The following is a 24,509-nucleotide window of genomic DNA, read 5'->3' on the forward strand; positions in this document are numbered from 1 at the left end:
TCTTAATGTTAAGTGATTGAGGTTGTAATGATTTTAAATGCTGTGTAATTTTGCATAATTGGGAAATCCACTCCTGGCCTGGGATATGCAAAGCAAGTAAAATACCTATAATAGCAGTACATGCTACATATTGATATGGAGACAAGTGTCGCTTATTCTTGAGTAATCTACAAACAAATTGTCAATCCTCTGCATTGCTGGAGTCCAATTATGAATAGGTTAGCATGTAATAAACTGGTGTTCAAGAAAACTAGTGATCGAACAATGTCTGAGCACTGTGGTTCCTCACATGACCCTGAAATTCTATTGCTTTGCACCAATTTAAAATAAGGAACTTGATGCAATTAATTGTGAGGAAAGAACCTCAACATTTCCCAATATAAAATTATGCACATGTGGAATGTCCAAGTATTAAGACTGATAATTACCTTTTAAAATGTGATCTACAACAGTGTCCACCTTCACTGTAGCAGAATCACTGCAGACCTTTACATTTATGCCAGATGTGTGCATTTCCTATGAGCCTGAGGGGACTTAAGGCAGGAACATACGTTTCTAAACAGACCAAAAAAGGCTTAGTTTGAAAGGCACTTCTCCAAAAACMCAAAATGGATTTCAATTTAAGTTGAACGTTGTCCAGATCCACAAGTCCAGTCCATAGACTACCAAGAAAGAGGGTGCCGTATTGCCGTTAGCAATGACTGCATTAAGGTAAAGTCACAGCCCTGTACAATAAGGCTACTAACCCCTTGTGATAAGGCCTTTGAAAACACTATGCCGAGTAACAGACATATGAAAGTATTCACTCTTGTTTTAGGAGCACATGTAAATATGTGAAATAACCATCATTCATCTTGGCATTCAACTGACAGACGCRTCCAATTCTTAAGTTTATTTTATAATTCACAGCAGCAGAGTCACAATAGTCCGCTTTTGTCTGATCCCCGTAAGAGCCTTGTAAAATGTGCTATAATGGGCAGGCAGACTACCACAACTCTGTGGCAGTGCATTATGAATAAAGCTGTGTATACAGGTTCGCTAAAATAACTTGCAGAAAGGCCTTATTTGGTTTTGCGCTGTAGTGTATCACAAAATTGTATAAATATACTAAATAGACAGCCACTGCATCAGGAGGCAAGCCATTAAGACAAATCATAAGACATTGTAAGCCATACTTATCAGGAAAGTTCTAGTAAGACCTTTTGCTAAGGCACAGTCGTTAAGGCAACCACTGACCAATACCTATAAGCTACAACAGTATATAGGAATAACAATGTGTACAATACTGGATTTGTACAAAACTTATTGCATATATTTCATAAAAAATGCAAACCTACATCTAGACATACAGTAAACAAGACTAATAATCAAACCCTGGTACAAGGGGTTTACATATTTAAAAAATAAAAAAGCTAGATAATGAGTTGTGGATTTAATCTTCCCAACTAACTAGCTCATCTTACTTTTAAAATAAGACTAAAAAGAAAACCTTCATAATACATGGGGGGGATGAACCACCTTGTAATACATTTTATACAAACGGTAAACCCATATCAGCTGTAAACCTGGTCTTCGCAAGCAAGAATTGGAGAGAGGAAGATAAGCTAAATTTTGTTTTGGCTGTAAAATGCCAACGTATCAAATTGAAGGACACAAGACTTCTGGAGTAAGGCACAGAAAACATCTGAAGGCAAAGAGGACATGAGGCGTCACAGAAGTACCTCAGAACCTAGTGGTGTTGGAACCCAAGGGCAATGGAATTTACCAAAAGACTGAAGTTCAGGCTACGCCAATCTCTTAAATCAGACAGGCAAGTGTAAACTACTTCTGTCGGTGCAGAGAGCAAGGAATTAATTTACCTCGCAAAGGCAAGATGATAGAAACATAAAACTTTTCTTTTTTACCCAGTAAAATCGGGTGTGCACGTTTCTTTTCCATATGGTTTATAGGTCGACTTACATAGATATGCGTATATAAATATACTAGGAATGATGGAAGTGATTGCTGTGGTGGATGCTACTTCACGACTGAAGAGTCGCTTCCCCACAACTTGACATAGTAGAGGTCGTGAAGGGATGGGGGCGGCCCATTAGCAGTAGCGTTTTGGGCTGCACCCCTCAGATGGTAGATTTGGAGAAGGAGACCCTCAGGTGGTGGTTCTCACCCAGGTCGTGATTGTGGAACTCGATGAGGGACTCTATGGCCTCCTCAACTGAGCTCATCTGGACCAAGGCCATCTTGCGGTCTTTCCTAAAAAATAAAAACATTGCACACGGTCAGATATGCAGCCTTTCCTTAAACATTCAAAGGGCTAGTTCATCCAAAATGACATTTTGGTTTCCTTACCCTGTTGCGGTATATGGACATGGTGTGGCAACAATCCTTGCCTTCGTTTAAGTTATGTTTCACTGGCACGGTTTCACAGTGCTAATGTTTAAGCATTTATGGCACAAATCTCATTCAAGTCATAGGACCAATATTAGCATTTATTTATTAATTCAGGGGAAACCCATTGAGACCAGGGCCTCATTCTCAAGGGTGCCCCGATCACTAATACAACAAATCAATTCAATTTTAAAGAGGGCATTCAATACAATGTAAAAAAAAAAAAAACACACAACACAATTTGAAAAATGGTTACATTCRTCATCTACTAGGTCCTCAAAACGAAAATTGCCAGAGCAGCACCAGAACATTCACTTGTAATGAGCTTTGTAAATTGTTCCAGCTGTTATATGCATTAAGACTAAAAGCTGATTTACTCAATTCGGTGGACACCCGAGGAACCTCAGTTAACCAGTTTGGTGTTATTTATTACGCTGCTCTATCGATCGCTACATACAGTGTCTTAAGGTATTCACACCCTTGGATGTTTTTCCACAATTATGTTGTGTTAAATCCTGCATTTAAAATGGATTAACATGAGATGTGTCACTGGCCTACACGCAATACCCCATAATGTCAAAGTGGATTTATTTTTACAAATTAATAAAAAATTGAAAGCTAAAATGTCTTTAGTCAATAAGTATACAACCACTTACAGCAAGCCTAAATAAGTCCAGGTGTAAAAATMTGCTTAAGTCACATAAGATGCATGGACTGTGTGCAATAATAGTTAACATGAATTTTGAATGACTACGTCATCTCTGTACCCCACACACAATCATCTAAAAGGTCCCTCAGTTGAACAGTGAATTTCAAACATATTTCAACCACAAAGACCAGGGTTGTTTTCCAATGCCTTGCAAAGGGCACCTACAGGTAGATGGGTAAAAAAAAAAAAATGTTTAAGCAGACATTGAATATGTCTTTGAGCATTAAGTTATTAATTACACTTTGGATGGCGTATCAATACACCCAGTCACAAGGATACAAGCGTCCTTCCTAACTCAGTTGCCGGAGAGGAATGAAACCGCTAAGGGATATCATTAAGCCAATGGAGACTAAAACAGCGACAGCTTTTTCCWYRSACAGCCATTAAACTGAGGGATGGCTCAACATTGTAGTTGCTCCACAATACTAACTGAATTGACTGAGTGAAAGGAAGCCTYTACAGAATAAAAATATATTCCAAAACATGCATCCTGCTTACAAGGCACTAAAGTAATATTGCAAAAAATGTGGCAAAGCAATTAACTTTTTGTCCTGGATACCAATTATGRTCAGGGCAAATCCAATACAACACATTACCGAGTACCACTCTCCATATTTTKAAGCATAATGGTGGCTGCATCATGTTATGTGTAATCATTAAGGACTGGGGAGTGTTTCAGGATAAAAAAAAATTGAAAACAGAACTAACCACAGGCAAAATCCTAGAGGAAAACCTGCTTCGGTTTGCTTTCCACCAGACCGAGATTTCACCTTTCAGCAGGACAATCACCTAAAACAATGCCAAATCTACACTGGAGTTGCTTACCAAGAGTGGTCAAGTTACAGTTGACTGAAATCTACGACAAGACCTGAAAATGGTTGTCTAGCAATGGTCAAKAACTAATTTGACAGAGCTTGAAGAATRTTTTCAAGAATAATGGGATGTTGCTGCACAATCCAAGTGTGGAAAGCTCTGAGACATATCCAGAAAGACTCACAGCTGTAATCGCTGCCAAAGGTGCTTCTAGAAAGCATCGACTCAGGCATGTGCATACTTATGTAAACAAGATATTTCTGTATTTCTTTAAACATGTTTTTACTGTCCATTTTGAATTCAAGTTGTAACAAAATGTGGAACAAGTTAAAGGGTAGGAATACTTTCTGAAGACACTTTGTCAGGCTACCATCATTGAAGATGTTTGTGGTGATGTCAAAATGAGGGGTGTTGTACAAAACGTTTGAATTACCTCGAACCAATCAGAGTGCCAAAGCCACATTTTCAAACGCTGCATTACCCATGTGTGTTCTGGCTCTGGCCAACCCATCGGTTTTTGGAAACAGTCAGACGATCTAGAATGGATTTCTATTCAAGAAATCATCAGGGAGGTACTACATTGCGTTTGGCCGGAGCAAGGAGTTTGGGTAGCCAGGCAAGCGTAGTAGAGTTTTTTTAAATAAAAAATTGTGAGGTGAACGGGACTTTAATGAGGACTAGCAAACCTTTTGATACAGGGCCGAGTATTAAAACAGTCACCTGCGATAAAGCGAAGGGCGCTATGGTAGACAGCATTCAAAAGGTTTCAGAGTAGCGGCTGCTGCATTCTGGTAAATGGTGTCAGCCTAGTCAAGAACTGGCAGGAAAATTGACTGTACAATCTGCTTTTTAGGGAGAGGCAAAATATATTTCTAAATAATTCCACTTTAAATCTTAGTTTCCTTGCTCAGTGTTTAAAACTTTAAATAAAAAATATAGTCAAGAACCCAATCGATGGGAGAACCATTCAATAAATATGTAGCACATCAAACATTTTTGCCAGAATTCAAGAACATTTAGTCTTGCCCACATTAAGTACAAGTTTTATAAAGGCAAAAAAGTCAGATTGCAACTAACAACGACTGGTCTACAGTTGGGGCGATTGCATACATGACAGCATRGTCTGCATACAGATGAATATAACACTTTCACCGATAGACAAATATTTATATAAATAGTAAAGAGAACAGGTCCCAATARCGACCCCTGCGGTACACATTAAGTAATAGCCAGAAAACTAGACTTAACACCATCAGAAATCGAAGTGTTCCGTCTGACAGAATTTTCAAACCACTTGAAAGAAGCCTGATCCAGGCCTATATCAGTCAACTTTTAAAATGATAATGTGATGGTCAACCATGAAGACCTTGGAAAAGGTCTATCAATAAGGCAGAAAAAAATAATGATCTAAGCAATTTTAACAATAACACGATGCCATGTTCAGGTCTAAAACCAGASTGGTGCACATTAAGAATAGAGTGAGAAGCTGCGAGTTCAGGGATTATTTATTTGGAAATTGGACAGCAGTTATCTAAGTCAGAAGGATCTCATCTTATGTTGGGGGACGACGTGACGCTTTCCAGATCTTCAGGATAACACAAGAAACAATCGTCAAATTAAAAATGGGGCAAAGGTTCTGCAATAAGTGGGGCAGAAAGCTGCATTAAACAGGATTAAGTGAATCAGACCCTATGGATTTTAAAATATCAATCTTTAGAAAAGCACTTAGTACAACAGACAAATGGTAGAAAGGAAAATAAAGTATGCGATTGTTAGAAAAGATTGTACAGAATGATGCACTGAGTCGACTAAAGGACTCCGGAATGAGGAATTTTCAAAGGCTATCCTTTCAAATAGGTGGCCAGCTGAAGCAAAATGGTTATTAAAAGCACCACAAAATGTCAATTTTGTCTAGCATGGGACCAGAGYCTGTCATAACCTGCTGGGGCAACGAAGGGGTGGAGTTTTGTTTCAAAGATTTGACCACTTTCCGGAAGTTGGCTGGATTACCAACCCTCTGTAAATGACTGTTGAGCTTCACAATCAATTTTAGATACTTTCAGATGATTTAGAKATGATGCCCGAATGATTTGAATGGGATTCATGACACATATTCTAACATTTCTGAATTTGGAAACAGTGCCAGGGGACCTAGACCAAAGCATGGATTGCTAGCATACCTTGTTCATAGACTGCTTACAGGGTAAGGAAACCAATGTCTTTTTGTTATTTGGGTGAACTACTCCTTTCTCACACGGTCAGATACAGTGCATTCAGCAAGGAATTAGACCCTTTCCCTTTCCCACATTGTTAAGTTAGTCTTAGTTTTTTTTTTATGTCCTCAATCTCCACACCCCATAATGACAAAGTGTTTAGACATTTTTCCACAATTATAACAAAAAAGAAACAATTGCCTTATTTACATAAGTATTCACACCCTTTGCTATGAGACTCAAAATTGAGCTCAGGTGCATCCTGTTTCCATTGATCCTTGAGATCCTACAACTTGGAGTCCACCTGTGGTCATTTGTATTGATTGGACATGATTTGGAAAGGCACACCTGTCTATATAAGGTCGTACAGTTGACAGTGCATGTCAGAGCAGAAACTAAGCCAGGAGGTCGAAGGAATTGTCCSTAGAGCTCAGAGACAAAATTGTGTTGATGCACAGATCTGGGGAAGGGTACTAAAATATTTCTGCAGCATTGAAGGTCCAAGAACGCAGTGGCCTCCATCATTCTTAAATGAAAGAAGTTTGGAACCACCAAAACTCTACCTAGAGCTGGCCACCCAGCCAAACTGAGCAGTCAGGGGAGAAGGGCCTTGGTCAGGGAGGTGACCAAGAACCTGATGGTCACTGACAGAGCTCCTCTGTGGAGATGAGAGAACCTTCCACAAGGACAACCATCTCTGTAGCACCGCACCAATCAGGCCTTTATGGTAGAGTGGCTGGACGGAAGCCACTCTTCAGTAAAAACCACATGACAGCCCTCTTGGAGTGTGTCACAAGGCACCTAAAGGACTCTGACCATGAYAAACAAGATTCTCTGGTCTGATGAAACCAAGATTTAACTTTGGCCTGAATGCCAAGCGTCATGTCTGGAGGAAACCTGGCACCATCCCTACAGTGAAGCGTGGTGGCGGCAGCATCATGCTGTGGGGATGTTTTACAGCYGCAGGGACTGGGAGACTAGTCAGGATCAAGGGAAAGATGAACAGAGCAAAGTACAGAGATCCTTGATGCAAACCTGCTCCAGAGCACMCAGGACATCAGACTGGGGAAAGGTTCACCTTCCAACAGGACAACGAGCCTAAGATAACGCAAGAGTGGCTTCTGGACAAGTCCCTYAATGTCCTTGCGTGGCCCAGCCAGAGCCCGGACTTGAACCCGATCGAACATATCTGGAAATACCTAAAAATAGCTGTGCAGCGTCYCTACCCATCCAACCTGACAGAGCTTGAGGGGATCTGCAGAGAAGAATGGGAGAAACTCCCCAAATACAGGTGTGCCAAACTTTTAGCGTCATACCCAAGATGACTCGAGGCTGTAATCACTGCCAAATGTGCTTCAAAGTACTGAGTAAAGGGTCTGAATACTTACGTAATTTTTTTAATTTATACACAAACTTGCAAAAAAAWTCTAAAACATGTTTATGCTGTGTCATTATGGGGTATTGTGTGCAGATTGATGACGCTATTTTAGAATGTGGCTGTAACGTAACAAAATGTGGAAAACGTCGAGGMGTCTAAATACTTTCCAAATACAGACTTTCCTAAAGACATCATACACGTGAGCAGATAAAACATAAAGTTAAAATMTATGGCTGTTTGAGAGGGAAAAAAGAAAACTTACTGGAAGAACTTGAAGGCCTTGACCATTGCACCGGAGCTCGCAAACAGCATCTTGAGGTCATCCTCAACCACAGAGGGACTAAAAAGAAAGACATTGTAAAACTTGATAAGCTTTTAGCAGTAGTTTACCAATACATTTGTAGAGTTTTTTTCAAACCACGAAAGCGGTACCTCAGGATTAGCAGCTATCGAAAGGGTCAGGGGACTGATTGCAGGAGAAACTCCTCCAGTCTACTTACGGGATGTTTGAGAGGTGCAGGGTGGCTGAGGGAGGGAATATGTTAGAGTAGTTCTTGGAGCCGGGCTTCTTAAAGCGGTGCAGGGGTGAGTTGCTGTAGTCCTTTGTCAGGCCCTGGTCCTCATGGCCCTCGCGGGGCAGCTGAACATTGGTGTGTTTGGACAGGGTGACGCGCAGCGCTTTCCCGTGGAGCCTCTGGCCATTCAGGTGGCTCATTGCTGTTAAAAGCAGAGGTTAAACACTGTGAGTCTAATATTCAAGGGTTGGGTATATTTCCATCGCTAAATAACCTCAGGTTATTTATTTTTATCCCTTTAGCATCATTGTCAGATGCACATCACTCCCTACACATTGCGGTTCAGTTGGAACTAGTTKTTGGATTTGTTGGAGGTATTCCTTCCCAGGACAGTTTAGCTGGGCCTTACCTAGCTGCGCCTGAGTCCCATCAGACATCTGGATCAGAGCGTTCTCCTTCTTGTTGAACAGGATCTTCACTCTCATCACGTCGCCATATACACCTTCACACAGATTTAAAGGGGGGGGGAGGGGGGGACAACCATTTGAAAATCAATTTCACTCTAAACCAGACCAAGCCATCCAATCAAAACCATGTCTTTGGGCACTTAAGATTTGGTTAACACCCATCTAAGCACCACAGGGAAGCTGGGTATATGAATAGCTTCAGTTCATAATCAAGATGCTCCTCCATTTATCTAAATGATAAGGGGGGCAAAATACATTCTAGCAAGAGTGACTAAAGCCACTGATCATTGCAATATTGCATCATGGCCACTAGTGGGAATTGGTCATTTACCATCTCAGGAGGTACTTGTGACTTTACACCATAAAAGCCCATTTAAAATAAAGTTTAGGCTACTGTTTGTACATTGGTTTTAATACATTCAAAGATTTGAAATAGTCTGAGACAGGCTGTGGAACTTAATGTCACTATACTTGGACAGAAAAGGTAAAATAAGGGATTTATGTAGTTTATCAAGGAGGATATTACTTTTGCGTCTACAAAAGGACGCCTCCCTGCTAAATTGGTAAAAAAACATTTAGGAAAATGAAGGCACTTAATGGTTAAAAAAAACAGACTGCAAGTCAGAAATTTAGAATAAGGATCAGAAGGAATGCAAAATTGGCCATATGTACTCTGCACAAATGGGAGTCTTGACCATTAACCAAAAGCAATTGATACAGCGTTCATAAAGGGCATGCAAGATGACAAAAATCAAGCATGCAAACTATGACAATAGACAGATGATAAAATCTAAATGTACAGTGGCAAAGTTACAGCATCTCACCGAACTTTCCACAAGATATTCTTATAAATTAAAATGCACAACGTGCAGTTGTCATTTGCACTATGTTTAAAGGAATATTCAACTCTGATCTGGAAATTATTCATAGGTTTTCTTGACATGAAATTGGTCCATAGTATTAAAAAGACTAGTCTGCAATATCCATATAGCGTGGGACCAAAAATTGCAGCATTGAGACATCGGCCCAAAATTGCATTTAAGGTCCACGTATTCTTGACCAATTTGGCTTAAGTTGATGATCAGACTCAAAACCATAACTATAGACCTTTTTCAGAGAAAGAAAATAGTTTGATAAATTGTCAAATCAGTATCCCTTTAAAGACAGCTGTGGACAGAAACCATGAAAATGCTGCAACTTTTTGCCAAGTGTCTCAAATCAACACGCAAAATATTTGACWACTAAAATAACAAAAAAAACTGAAACAAATTAGTTAAGAAAAAGAACAGAACAAACAAGTAGTAATAATAAAAAAGGTGCTAATGATAACATACCGAAAAGAATAAAGAGGCATTGGGGCGTAACTCTCTTTATAAGACAGCAGAGGAAGGCAGCGGAGGGAGGAAGGGACAGGAAAAAGATCGGAGGCAGGAGAGTGGAGGTTCAACATATCATCCACAGCGGAGGCAGTTCCACGGGGAATGGCAACAAAAAAAAACGGTGGTTGGATCATGAGGGTTAATAAATTGGACAGGAGCAAAGTGGGAGGAGATGTGGAGGTGGTGGAGGGGTGGTATATGTAACAATATGATATGAGCAAAGATAAGTTAATATATTAACGTGTGTTTATATGAATGTGATGTGTACACAATGGATGATGTGGTATAATGGTTGAGAGAAGAAAGTGGGAGAGGGAATTCATGGGGCGTGCAGTCAGTTTGGCAAAAAAAAAAGTTTCCAGGTGAAGGTATTAAAACCAAAAAAGAGGGGGAGGGGGAATGGGAGGGAGAGAAACAAGAAAAGGAGGTAAAAAACAAGGTCAGTATACAAAGAAATATGAAGTGTTCCATCCAGTATAGAATGTGCTTTAAATCAGAGTGAAGATTACAAACCAACAATGAAACTAGGAGGAATGATACACATGAGGCTGAGACAATACTTCTATAATTCTGTCTGTGTTGACGTGCACCATTACTTTTGAAGAGATACATTCTTTAAATGAATGATTCTAGAAATATTTGTTGGGCTTAAGCTAAAGGCCAWGTTAAATGTATAAAAGCAATATTGCACTGCCTGTATGGAGTTTATGGAATGAGCTGTCCAATAATTTAAAGTTTACAATGCTCAGTAGATTAAGAGGGACTGGTACCATTATGTTGATGAATATAATGTTCAGAAATTCCACACAGTTAACGTACAATATATAGGTCCAATATGGTCCAGTATGGTAAATAATATAGCTATGTATGAGGGCACAAATAACCTAAAGCTAATCTTCAATTTGAATGAAAACTTGCAAATATTTGGAATTATAATAGTGATTGAATGAGTCAACAAATAAATATTAATGAAGTTTGTGTATCCTAAGTGTTTGCATCTACTGCTAGCGAAACTTCGGTAACGGGGATGGTACAACACTTTCAGAGGAGAACAGGAGTGAGGAAAAACACTAGGGAAAAGCAAAGAGCTCTGCTACACTGTACACATTGCATTCTTGCAGGAACTTGACAGTAATGGGGGCTCTATATCACCTAGGCATAACTTAATGCATGGTTTGTTTGTATGGGTAAAGGGAGAGGCCTGAAAAACATTTTTCAATAGAAGTGGATACATTAACATCAATGTTACACGGAGAGCCAGCATATAATACACAGCCCAATTTACTTGGCGTGTGTCATGTGGGCCCACTGAAACAGCCACCTCCGAATATGGGCTGCAGTCCAATTCTCTCCCCAAAGTGTGCTCTCATTCACTCCCATGCATGAATTTACAAGAAATGTACTGGTGCGAAAAATTTGGTGAAAACTCACAAAGTAGCCCATGCTTATGACAATCAACTTCTAAATGCACGAGGGGTGAGTGAGCAAGTGCACACTTTGGGGCGCAGGGTAGGGAACAGGAATAAAAACCCACATCCACAGAGGCTTCACAGCTGGACTCAGTCCATCTGGGCCACTATGGGTTGAGAGGGAGTCAAGGAAGYACTAACCTCTGGGTTGAGGTTGCTGACCAGCATGACACAGTGGCCACCGGAGAGTTGGTGGAAGCCCATTCTGCCTGCAGCTGCCACGGGCATGGTCAGTTGGGCCAGGCCTCCGGGGACACCATGCATCGTCAGGCCTGCGGAGGGAAGCAAAAGGGAGGGATACTTTTTTTTAAACTCCTGAATGGMTTGATAGAGAAAAGGCCGGACTGGAAGCCGCTGAGCACGACTGCTAATCTGCTCATAGGTCCGCAAAAGTTTCAAAGTTGTAGTGTTGCCACTCAATGGTAGTGGATGAGGCCAGCTTCCCCCTTGAAATGTAAAGTGTTAGTGAAAAMGTCCGTGTAACTACAATCCATCAATGTTGGTCAGGAGCGAGGAAGGTGTCAGAAAGGATGATCAGACTCACCTGTAGCTTGCTGAATGGCGAAGGCCGGGGGGAAGGCATGAGCTCCTGCGTACGGGTTGGCTGAGATGATCCCGGGAGCACCTGGAGAAACACGCATGGATACAGAGGAGTGTTAATTGATTAGTTGCCTTCAGTTTATTGTAAATTATACAAATATTACATGTTGAAAATGATTGGACAGGTAAAGGGTACGGGTTCAGCCGCATAGCTTCCACCTGTCCAATCATGTCTAAATGAGAAGGGAAGAAGGAGGGAGGTAAATTTAAAATGTATTCACCATAGTACTCACCGAAGGCTGCAGCCATGGCCTGGTGGTCGATGGAGGGCTGGCTGTCTCCCGTGGGCAGGTCAGGCCGCGTGTAGTCGCGGCTTTTGTCGTTATTGTACTTCACGTTCAGGCTGGTCAGCTTGGAGAAGTTGATGCGGAGGGTGCAGCAGGCATTGTAGATGTTCTGCCCATCTAAAGACTTCACCACAGGGCAACAGTTTCAGCATTAAATCAAATTTGATTTATCACATGCGCCGACTACAACAGGTGAGACAATTACACGTAAATGCTTACTACAAACCCTTATCCAACAATGCAGTTCAAGAAGGTAAGAAAATATTTACCAAATAAACTAACGTAATTTTTTTTATTTTTAAAACAATAAAACTCCATAACACTCCATTAATGAGGCTATTATAGAGTGGGTACTGGTACCAAGTCAATGTGCAGAGGTACAGGTTGGTGGAGGTAATTTGTACATGTAGGTAGGGGTAAAGTGACTATGCATTAATAATCAGCGAGTAGCAGCTGTGTAAAACCAAGGGGGGGGGGGGGGGGGGGCACCGCCTAGTATATAGGTCCTGGATGGCAGAAAGCTTGACCCCAGTGATGTACTGGGTAATGGTACAGCTGTTGAACTTTGAGGATCTGGGGACCCAAGCCAAATCTTTTCAGTCTCCTGAGGGGGAAAAGGTTCTGTCGTGCCCTCTTCACGACGGTCTTGGTATGTTTGGACCATGATAGTTCGTAGGTGATGTGGACACCAAGGATCTTGAAAATATCGACCCACTCCACTACAGTCCCGTCAATGGGGGCCTGTTTGGCCAGCCTTTACCTGTAGTCCACGATCAGCTCCTTTGTCTTGCTCCCATTGAGGTGTTGTTGTCCTGGCACCACACTGCCAGTTCTCTGACCTCCTCCCTATAGGCCGTCTCAACGTTGTCGGTGATCAGGCCTACCACTGTCGTGTCATCAGCAAACTTAATGATAGCGTTGGAGTCGTGCTTGGCCACGCAGTTGTGGGCGAACAGGGAATACAGGAGGGGACTAAGTACACACCCCTGAGGGGCACCAGTGTTAAGGATCAGCGTGGAAGACGTGTTGTTGCCTACTCTTACCACCTGGGGGCGGCGTGTCAGGAAGTCCAGGATGCAGTTGCAGAGGGAGGTGTTTAGTCCCAGAGTCCTTAGCTTATTGATGAGCTTCGTGGGCACTATGGTGTTGAATGCTGAGCTGTAGTCAATGAACAGCATTCGCACATAGGTGTTCCTTTTGTCCAGGTGGGAAAGGGCAGTGTGGATTGCGATTGAGATTGCGTCATGCAAATTGGAGTAGGTCTAGGGTTTCTGGGATGGTGGTGTTGATTTGAGTCATGAACGGCCTTCCAAAGCACAAAATGGCTACTGACGTGAGTGCTATGGGGCATTAGTCATTTTGGCAGGTTACCTTCGCATTAGACTGCATCCAAGGATTTGATCATTCATCTTTCAGACTATTCTTTTCCCCACACTCCACACTTAGAACACATTAAAGTTAGGCTCTGAAAACACAATGAAGAAAAATGGGAGGGGAATAAGAACTGCTGTATATTATTGTGACAGGTAGATGGCACTACTTACCAGTTTAGCGTGCTGAGCGGTCAGACCGTCCGAGTACTGCAGCAGGGCCTGGAACTGGTTGTTTTTGGTAAAGGTGATGATCTTCAGCACTGTGCCAAGCTTAGAGAAGATCTGCATGCAAGGAGGGCATGGTCAGGGGGAATACAAGCTCAGACCTATATACAGTCATAAATGTATTGAAAAGTGTGTTTTACCTGATGCAGCACATCCAGGGTGACTGGGTAGAACAGGTTCTCCACTATAACCCGCAGCACAGGGCTGTGCCCGCCCATGCCCCCTGAGACATCCACCCCTGCCATGGGCATGCCCCCTGCCATGGGCATGCCCCCTGCCATGGGCATGCCCCCTGCCATGGGCATGCCCCCTGCCTGGACTGCGTTCACTGCCTGCAGTGCCGCCTGGGCTCTCTGTGACGAGAGGAAGATGGTTCAATGGAAGTGGCAAGAAGCAAGAGAATCTACAAACGCTCAGGTAGAGCTGACCTGACTCCCACAGACAGTCAATACGTTTCAATGTTCCAAATGTTCTCATTGAACAGCCTCAGGTTAGTTGCTGGACATTTACAAGACATTTCCTGTAAAAATAACTATTTTGGGAAGTAAAAGATTACATTCCAGGGTGCTGCTGACCACTCTGTCCGTGACATGTTTGTATACACAGTGGAAACTCTGGGGCCTGTTTGAGAGTAAAACACCTGGTGGGAAGAAAAACACTGAGGAACACCATGGAGGGAAACTTAGTTTCTACCAGCAAAACCCAAACATCTGGGAATGTTCATCTACACTGCAGCAGTGTTTATGTTACCTTCATTGACCTATTAGCAGATAAGCCTAGAGTAGAGTAATTTGAAGGGGGAGTAGAGTGGACAGCAATGGCTTCCTTTGGTCGCCATTGGCATGCGGTCTCCCAGGAAACAGTGTTTAGAAAAAGGGGGGGCCTTGTTGGGAGGGTGCATGGCACACACTAGACCATAAGATATCAGTTGGAACATGTTGGGAGGGTGCATGGTACACACTAGACCATAAGATATCAGTTGGAACATGTTGGGAGGGTGCATGGTACACACTAGACCATAAGATATCAGTTGGAACATGTTGGGAGGGTGCATGGTACACACTAGACCATAAGATATCAGTTGGAACCAAAATTATTTTCCAATCACGTCAGGTCTGAACAGAACCACCATGTTCCCCCCCTTCCATTCCACTGTTCCGACCAGCAAAAAAGTTCTGAACCGGTTCGAACCCCCCAAAAAGTACTGYTTTATATCCCCATCTTCTGAATCAAGCTTGTAAMGTCAGTACATTAGCCTATGTGTCAGACAGGGGAGGGGCAGGTAGCCTAAACACACACTGGCAAAGATTTTCAGCATGCAGGTAGACACTGGAATAAGTCTGAGTGAGGACTTCGCATARATGCGCTTTGTTGGGGGCCAATTGTTTTTGGTGTGCCTGGAACGCAAAGTATTAATRAGTTCCCGTGCTTTTAAAATAACGCTTCTTTTCTGGAACATTATGGGTCACTTTTGTTCCAGGATACATTTCAGTTCCTTGAAAAAAWATATWTTTTCTGGTTTTCAGTTGTGTTCCCTGAACTGGGTGCAACCCCTGCAAGATATTCAGGGAAAGGTAAACTTGAGACACACTCTGCGGAATAAAGTAGAAGTTGAACAAATTAGCAGTCGTATGCCGACAGCTCCATTTTCAGCAACACGGCAGAATATAGCTTCATTCTGATTGGCTAAAGCCAGCTGACAAGTAGACTGGTGGTTTGTTTGTGCAACCACACAAGCCCTGGCAAGAACAGATTGTTTCCAAATGAGTCATTTTGACCCAGCAATACAGGAAACGGAGAGCGCAGGAGGCCAATTCAAAATAAAGAAAACCAAAAATGTGGAACACTACCACAGCAAACTAGTCCGCTGTGGAGGAAACCCACTTCATGTTGGCTCTAAGCATCAAACACACTAATTGCTCGGAGAAACCTAGAAAATGAAAGTCAAAATGAATGAAGAGTAATTATGAAAGAAGGTTCAGGGTGGCAGCTGAAATCCCTTGCTGATGTGTTTTGTAGACAAGCTCCTTTGTCCAAGCAACGTTGAAAACATGAAGCGCACTCGAGTTCAGCCTTCTCTTATGGCCTTCCAGAAGTAGTAAGCCTGCACAGATAAAGGGTTATGCAACTGTTGAGAAGGAAGTAGCTGCAGCAGAGTGACTCACCACTTGGTTGGGGGAGTTGTCCGTCTTGAGCTCCTTGTGGTTGGAGTACTGCATGAAGATGGGGTGGTTGCGGATGACCGGCGTCACCGAGGAGTAGTAGCTGACCATGGTCTGAGCCGCATCCTCGGTGTTCATCTCTATGAAGGCCTGGACACAGGAGAATGTCATAAGAACACCATTTCTGGGAGAGAAAAAAGAAGTCCAGCTACAGATAGCAGGCGGGCCATATCATTCACTCTACTCCTACAACAGTTGTATGCTCCTCTCTGGTTAACAGTTGGTTACTACTAGCTRATGAAATGGTAACTAATATGCCCCTCCCCTCTGAGCGGAGGGCAAGAGAACCCTGCTAAAGCAAATGAGCTAGGGTTGGCATGTGAGACCACTTACCTGGTTTTTTCCTTTGAGCATGAGCAGGTTGGTGACTTTGCCAAAGGGCAGGCCCAGGGAGATGACCTCGGCCTCATTGATGTCGTTGGGGAGCTTGCGCACGTGGATGACYCGCGACGGGATGCCCGGGCCCCTTATGTCACCTTTGAACTTCTTGCTGTCATTGCCATTGGCTGTGGAGGAGAGGGAGCAAGAAAGKGAGAGAGCCTACTGTTGGGATGTACACCCTTTTGATAATTCAGCTGAAGTAGATCAGAATTGGAAGAGGTGGTGCTCAAACTTCGCTCATCGTGGATTCAAAAGTTTACTTGGTTGATATTAATACAAACGGAGGTTTAAACACTGACCTGCTGCACTGGTCATTATATAGGGTCCGTTTGCCACGCAGGAGAAAAGCTCGTCTGATCCTCTCTGCAAAGGGAGAAGGACATGCAATTGYGACCAATGCAGAACTGCACCACCAGCGTCATTTTAAAGACATGACCAGCCTAATGKCTGAATAGCACATTTCTCCCGTTTTATTTTTAGTTAAGACCTATGGTTRACAATGGAAAAGGGAGAAACGTCTTGTCTCGTATGCATTGGGACCAAAAAYGAAACTCCAGGTAAACCCACTTTGACCTATCAAAATAATGGGAAGACCAATATTGACAATCACAAATCTTGGCACAGGTTCTCCCCATCACAGCCAAAACAAACAGATGGACTACTAGGCTGTCCCTCTACTAGSCTTTCCCGTGGACCTGTATGAAGGTACCGGGTGACACATTCCCTTGTGACAAAGGGAACAGGAAAAGGTCAGCTGCTTAGCTAACATGAAAAGTTGTGAACCTGAGTCTACAGCCCCTGAGCTACAAGTAGAAGAAGCAGACAAAGAAAGACGAGGAATGCGCATAGATAAGACCATACGCAGACTGACAGGGATCCAATGACCGGACTTGCTAACCTCGTTAAGTCCTCTATGGCCTACGGTAGGGGAAGGGGGGGTGTAAATGGACACAACCCAATCTCTCCATCCCAACCCCCACTGCCCTTGCATTTCATGTGCATGCATGCGCTTGTATGCATGTTGGGGTCATCCGTATTGGCATAGGTTTAAGGGAGGGAACCAGAGAATTCAGTGGGAAGGGAGGGAAAAAAACAACTCGGTTTCTGGGTCGCCAAGCAGCAGGAATGAGAGGGCGGGGGAGGGACGGGGGAGCAGAAACCCGAGTCATGGGCCTGGTGGTACATCACTCCGCAGTCTGGCACAACCCAGGTGGGTACTGGTAGGGGGTGATGTCTCAGATGGTGATCTGCTCACACACTCCCCATAGTTGATGGACCAATCCCCAAAAAAACAAATTAGCTAAAAGCCTCAACATAATTTTGCTTGAAACAAACGTATAAGCTGTTCTTACATCACCTACATAGCCCAACTATATTTTCCTTGAACTATAAGCCTATGCTGATAAAGAAAAGCCTAAACCACAGTAAAACCGGATTTAAACAAATAGAGCCATAAACATACAATGCCCTATAAAACAGAGGTAGTATGCTTTACAGCGTGTAAAACAAGGCTGCACACCATCTGTCCTCTAGTCTATAACACCAACAATAGGTGGAAACAGAGACAACGCTCAAGGAAATGATTCACCACCAGCTAGCCAGCGCTTTTCATGTAATCGACAATGTGGACGGGAAGCTTGCTCTGGTTAACACAAGGAGTACACAACTAAACAGCCTTCCGCAGTGCTGAGATGGCAACAGAATGTGCTCTCCTCTCACCACCAACCCCTCCAAATTCCACTGGTGCGGGACTCAATGAAAACCATATGTAAGGGGTCGAGTGTAAATTGTGTGTAAAGGTCTGCAAAAGAGGTTTGGTAGCAAAAAGCATGTTCCTGGTCCTGCTACAGACTAAAAATAAAATAAAACACTTAGCAGGACTGGCAGGCCAAGTCACAGAGCAGGCTTTGTCTGCCACAAACACTCAAATGGCTTTTACAAGGGCAAGGAGAACTTACTACTCAATTGGCCAGACTGTTCGGTAAAAAAAATAGAACTTATTGATTAAAGACATAACACTTGATATGTATTCAGTTGTCAAAAGTTAAGCCCGTTAAGTATTATGTCCTATAAAATAACTATGCGATAGAACAAGACTTGTTATAAAACTCAGTTAAGCTGCAATGCTTTAAAAAGCTGTGCTAAGGCTTTCAGTTGGTTAGCAATGTTAATGAAGTGAGRGGTTTTCTAATGGAGTTTTCAGAGGGAGCTTTTGAGGGCCTAAATTACAAGATTAGAAAGGTGTGGAGAGGGAAAAGCAGGGGGGGTGAAAAAGACTGCGCAGGCAAGCAGGAGACAATGCACCGCAAGAATGGGGTCGTTACCAGGGCAGCACTGAATGTCACTCCGTCCCCATAGAAACCATAGACTGTGGCTCCAGGTGAGGTGCGCTGCTAAYCCACACCCGTGACTCTTAGCCTAAATACACAAGGCTGATTCTCTTCAGACCCACAGCCAGGTCTAGAATTCTCCTGGCAATTACCCTGCCGCACACAAATGTTCAAAACTAGTTTAAAAGGCCAGTTCCGATTAAAATAGGGGATCCTTGGAGGTGGCCAAGTGAGATCTTGTTACTTATCAACATGTAAATTATTGAACGGCAATTTAATCCTCTGCCTCTTAAAGCTCAATGCACCGAAGGTGGATCTATCATTCGTCTGCCTATCCTTCACAGCGCTGTGTTTTAGGGACCACCTGCTGTATACATCTGACTGTTTCATGCCATGTAAAAATCGGTGCGCACTCGGCGAGTTATGTACTCTCGGCCAGCAAACACAAATGGTGTGTCTGAACCTCTTAAAGCCACTAAGTCGCGGCTGCCGTGAGTTRTAATCTAGTTCGTAGCCTATATGCTGGCTACCTAGAAACTTTTGCCAATGGCAACTGACATGATCAAACACAGGRCACCCAGCCCTTTCCCATACCATCCTTTCCCTAATCAGCTTGTGTGGGGTAAACAGAGGCCAGAGGAACAACATGCATGTTGAAAATGGGGGGAAACATATTTGCATGTGCTGAATTGGTTCCATTCACCCCACCACCCTCTCCCATCTTTGAGGAATGAGATTGAGAGGCCATCTCCACAGCCAAGGTAAATAGGCCTAGTCTTTACATTTAATGACCTATTCCTCATCTTTATATAAAAAAAATGTTTAAAGGTAGAGCACAACATAACATAGSATTAGAAAACTATGAAAAACCCCAAAATTACATTTGAGGATTGAACCTGTTCACTACACCTCCAGTGGCATTTCAAGAACATTGACATCAACTATTATGTTGGCCTAAAATAGCTGCAGTCTTCTCCAGGATAACTATCACTTACGAAAATATAGGCCTATAATATCACAATAACATCAAAGTAATAAAATATTGCACTCGCCTGGTTACAATGTTCCTAACTAAATGTTAAGGGGCAACAATTTGTACTGATCCAAATTACACAGTTCCACCCAAGATCCTCCCAACCATTTTGAAACAGTCAACAGGCCATTCTTTGATGTCAGCAGTTTGTAATGACACACCCCAGGGGGAGAACAGAAAACACGAAGCAATTAGAAAAATGGAGTGAAAAAAAAACCGCCCGCATTCCAGCAAACTGCTCCCTTTTCCTGTGAAGATAACCTGGCTACGTATTACCACCACCTTAAGGTTACCGATGTGCGCTGGCTTGCATGTAACAAAATGGCCTTCTCATATGCACGTGGTACCTGTAAGAATCAGTCTTTGTGCTGTGTGCTAAGAGTACCCCCTTGGCTAGGTACATACCACAGACGATTATCTCTGCGAAGAAGAGATGCGAGGAATGCAGTTGCTGTGGGGTGGCCTTTGAAGACCAAGCTGGGAAGCGACAGTAACAGTCTGTAGAGCATAGACGTGCAACATGCACCGAGTCAGGAACACCGGCTCCGTGTGTTTGCTCGCCATCCCAAAACCACATATCCTGGAGTCACTCAACATCAACATCCATCAGGGGAATGAGACAGCACTTACAACTGCATATCTGCTGTGTAGAGCATAAAAATKCTCATAAAAATMTCCACCATCTAGAAACATCTGCTTTTGCTCAAGTTAGCTAGCCCTGGCCAATAGACTGCAGGGGGCATTTGATGGTAAAAGTAGGCGTTTTCTTGAGAAATGACCAGCCTATGAGTGGTTCAGCATTACGATTGGCTAACACTTACTGGGACATGTGCTGGTGTATCAGTGAAGAGACAAGCGTCCTTAAGACGTCCTTAAGAGAGACAAGCGCTTGGAGGAGCCAGAACATTGGAATGTACCAAGAGCATTCCCGGCACAATGCCAAAGCCAACCAATAATTAGGCTCGACTTTTTCCACAGCAACGTTCTCGCCACACAGAATGAAAACAGTTTGAGAAATGTAAACTTGGTAACTGGTTACCAGTGACAAGGCAGAGTTTTACTTTTGCTTGCCCCCATAAAGTGTAGCAAAGTGTCACGAAAGAAAACAAGCAACATTAGGGAGGAATTTCCCCTTAATTGTATCCTTTACTTTGTGCATGCCTCCTCTACAGTTCCACAACACGGTTTAATCAGTCAACTACCATGAAAAAATGCTAACAAAAGGAACCTGTTGGGTGACTTGAAGCCAATTAAAAACTTGCGACCTAAGCAAACTGGATATTCCCACTGCCAGATCCAAACTGGTTGTAGGTGTGCCTTCACATGCTAGCTTTTTTGAACGCTTTCATTTCTCATGGCGCAAATAGTTGGCATGGCTGCCGTAATAACAAGAATCTAATTAGGGATAAAATGCAGCACGAGCAACAATTGGTCAAATCCACACACGGCTACATCCATAGGTCATTCTAATCTGAAGCCCTTGTCAAACACCTCTTGTTCTGTCATGTTGAAGCAGGGGAAAAGCGAAAGGAGAAAAGAGGGTGCCTACCTTTGTACCAACTGTAATATCGTGGACACTGCTGTGAAGAAAAGAGAAGACAGGAATGTTAGAAGCAGTAAGGATGAAAGATTAAAATGCCCAAATTAAGGTTAAAAGACTAAGAGGTTCACTATTGTATAGTTAAGATCCAGAAACCCCAAAAGGTAGAGAAAAGCTTTAAAAAAAACAGCTAACTAGATTTATTTATCAGATGCAGAAAAGTTGGAAAGCGGACAGTCAGTCAACATTGGTACCATTAGGCTACTCAACTTTTTTWAAGTGCATTTTATTGTCCAAGTGTCTAACCTTAATATGAAGCAAAACTGCCATATAGGCTGCCTAGCCAACAATAAAAAATAGTTATGTCAAAATAAGAGCAGGATGTCACCTCAGAAAAAGCTAAGTTAAGACCAAACACTTCCAAAAACACTACCAAAATAAACGTGCTCTGCACTTAGGCCTGAACTCAAGTTAATAGGCAGGTTTCCATGGACCCAGTTTTATACGACAAAAGCAACGTCGCAATGTCTATTTTCTATGCGATCTTTCTAAATGTTGACAAAAAAATCCCATGACAAGTTAATGGAAAAGTAGCTAATGACTTCATTTTTATTTAAGCTTTATTTAACTAGAAAATCAGCTAAGAACAAATTCTTATTTACAATGACAGCCTCGGAACAGTGGGTTAACTGCKTTGTTCAGGGGCAGAACGACAGACTTTTACCMTGTCAGCTCGGGGATTCGATCTAGCAACCTTTCGGTTACTGGCCCAACGCTCTAACCACTAGGCTACCCTGCTGCCCCTCAAAGGAACCATGCAGAACATACAATTGTCAAGTTTCATAAACCGAATACGCAATAGCATTGYACATCTGGAGCGGTGCTGCCACCAGTAAGGTCGGGTGCTAGATTAGATGTTACAGATGATAGTTTATTCTTTTGACACAAATAAGACTTGGGAGGTTGCCAAATGCCTCTCCACTTCTAAATGTATGTTGAATGTCCATAATAGGAATTGCTAGAAAGTAAAAAGTTTGACTTTATAATTCTACCAAGATCAAGTAGAAAAACAATGTTGGCCAATTGTCTAAATTGCATTTAAGGCAAAGCATTCACTTGATACCCTCTAATGTTAAAGGTGGAAAGAGCAAACAGCAAACCGTTCCCTTTCCCACAGCTTTGCCCATGAAAAATGAGTGGTATTTGGCGGACACTCAGTTGAAGATTAACCTCCACATCCTGTTTCTCATGCGAGACAGCCAGGAAACTCAGCCCAAAAGCTCTCTCAAGCCTTCCTCCCATCTACCACCCTTTCTCAATCATAATTAGATTGATCAACCACTGATCAATATAAATAACTTGACCAGTGGCTGAAAACCACAGTAACATAAWTATGTGCCGTTCTTTAGGACAAAAGGAATACACATATGCAAAATRGTCTTGTGGCAAATATGCCCCTCAKACTSCCATAAGCCAAATATCTGCAGCCATGACAAATTCCTTGTGGTTTCAAAGCCCACACATGACAATTTTACAAAAAAAATGCTAAATGCTTTCTTTACACGTTGGAATCTACTGAAAAAGAAAACTGTTCCATCTTTTAGGATTATATGCTTTCAAAGTAYACAAATAAAGGCTACATTGACTGCAAGGGGGAGGATAAGCAAGACAATGCAACAGCTCAAATCACTCCCTCAATTCTCACACCAAGTCATTGCATGCTGAGAAACCTGATCACCACCATTATGGAGGTTTCTTAGCATCAACAACGGGGATCTCACAGTGCTACATGAATTAGACGTAAAAATTGATTCCAACATACAACAAAAAATCTAAGTGATATGAAAATCAGCCTAAAAATCATGTTTATTATCCGATATTCACAACTAATGAACTGGTACCTTGCATTTAAAAATGTATATGAAAATAAGAACTTACTCTAGTTCAGTGACGTAAGTAGATCCCATAGGATACAAATCAGTCTCTAGACGGCTGGAAGAAATGTGGGGTTAATAACAAGCCTATAATWTTATATTTTCACTGTTTGCTCTGAATTTCAAGCATAATGATCTCTATAGCAATATTAACAACATTTAAAAATTCTCAAGTATTGTTTATCTCTGAACGTCTGCCGCATAAATATTACTTGTGTACAACAAGCATGGTTGGATAACCACGTTAGCAACGTCATGGCAAGACTGCTAAAACTAAGTAAATAGCTATAGTTTAACCGTCAGCYAAGTTAGACAATACGGTAGGTAGATAGGCCCATCTACATTACAATATCCTGGCAAACATTCTTGCAACACACACTAATCCAACGCCCCACTGCCACAGGTGGTTCCAATTTTCAGTGGCTAGAACTAGTGCCTTAGCCAAACTAGCATCCATACCACAGAAAAGCTAGCTAGTCCACTCAATATGCGTCACTGTCTTGTTTTTTATTAACTAAAGAGCAATTTAGTCTAGACAACAGCAAGAAAATAGCCTGCTAGTGTTAACTACAACGCCAAAACAACAATGTTGGTTGGTAACTAACGACGTTAAGCATCTCGGAGTATCTATCACGGATGCACAGAAAATAAGCTTTACCATGTTTCCATCGCAACCAAAAGACAATAACACAATACTAGGTTAACTAGCTCATTTTCGTTACAGGACATATTTAATATAGCATGTTAGTTTGTTGCTCTTTTCTCGAGAGCATAACTTCTTCCTTGAACTTACCCGTCCATTGCACAACACGGAACTAYCTACACAAGTTAGACCAACAAGTCTGTTGCCTGGCTGACTTTTCTTATACCCTTACAAAATGGCGGAGAACAGAGAAGCGAAATGTGATTAGCCTAGTAAAGCCCAACGATTGGGGAGAACAGAAAAATTGTGGGCGTCTGAGACGAGAAGTGGGTGCTGATAGGACAAGACGAGAGTTGCTAGAGAAGGGCGGTCTTAAAAAAGTTGGCCATGGACTTTGATTGTAAATGGTCAATTGTCAGTCACAAATTAAATCCGCATGACGATGAAAAGATTGTTATTTTCATAATTTTTATGCAGAATTAATTTGTGATACAACTGTCTACATATGTTTTGAAAAATGCCATATCCTGSTATTGCATGGCTGAACCTGTGCTTCCAACACCTTTTGGTGTAAATTCGTGGACGACTGTAAGGAAAATAGACAATACATTAT

The 24,509-nt window shown here is 42.3% G+C and overlaps 1 protein-coding gene across 4 annotated transcripts; it reads right to left on the reverse strand.

The window, feature by feature from the left end:
- Window positions 1-1,509: 1,509 nt before the first annotated feature.
- On the reverse strand, window positions 1,510-24,138 carry LOC111975282 (polypyrimidine tract-binding protein 1). Of its 4 annotated transcripts, none has more exons than XM_024003482.2 (16): window positions 24,047-24,138; window positions 23,258-23,311; window positions 21,329-21,359; window positions 16,716-16,779; window positions 16,369-16,541; window positions 15,979-16,125; window positions 13,954-14,166; window positions 13,760-13,870; window positions 12,162-12,339; window positions 11,873-11,953; window positions 11,470-11,600; window positions 9,815-9,848; window positions 8,423-8,515; window positions 7,999-8,215; window positions 7,761-7,838; window positions 1,510-2,250 (listed from the first exon to the last, which is right to left on the reverse strand). In XM_024003482.2, exons 1-16 carry the CDS (start codon window positions 24,052-24,054, stop codon window positions 2,118-2,120), a joined length of 1,746 nt encoding a protein of 581 aa, XP_023859250.1. In that variant the 5' UTR covers window positions 24,055-24,138; the 3' UTR covers window positions 1,510-2,117. The 4 variants fall into 4 exon arrangements, with proteins under 4 accessions (XP_023859250.1, XP_023859249.1, XP_023859253.1 ...); XM_024003481.2 differs by having other exon boundaries at window positions 12,150-12,339; XM_024003485.2 differs by lacking the exon at window positions 21,329-21,359 and having other exon boundaries at window positions 12,150-12,339; window positions 24,047-24,132.
- Window positions 24,139-24,509: the final 371 nt, after the last annotated feature.

The sequence above is a fragment of the Salvelinus sp. IW2-2015 genome, linkage group LG16 (genome assembly GCF_002910315.2).
Source record: "Salvelinus sp. IW2-2015 linkage group LG16, ASM291031v2, whole genome shotgun sequence".
NCBI classification, from domain to species: domain Eukaryota; kingdom Metazoa; phylum Chordata; class Actinopteri; order Salmoniformes; family Salmonidae; genus Salvelinus; species Salvelinus sp. IW2-2015.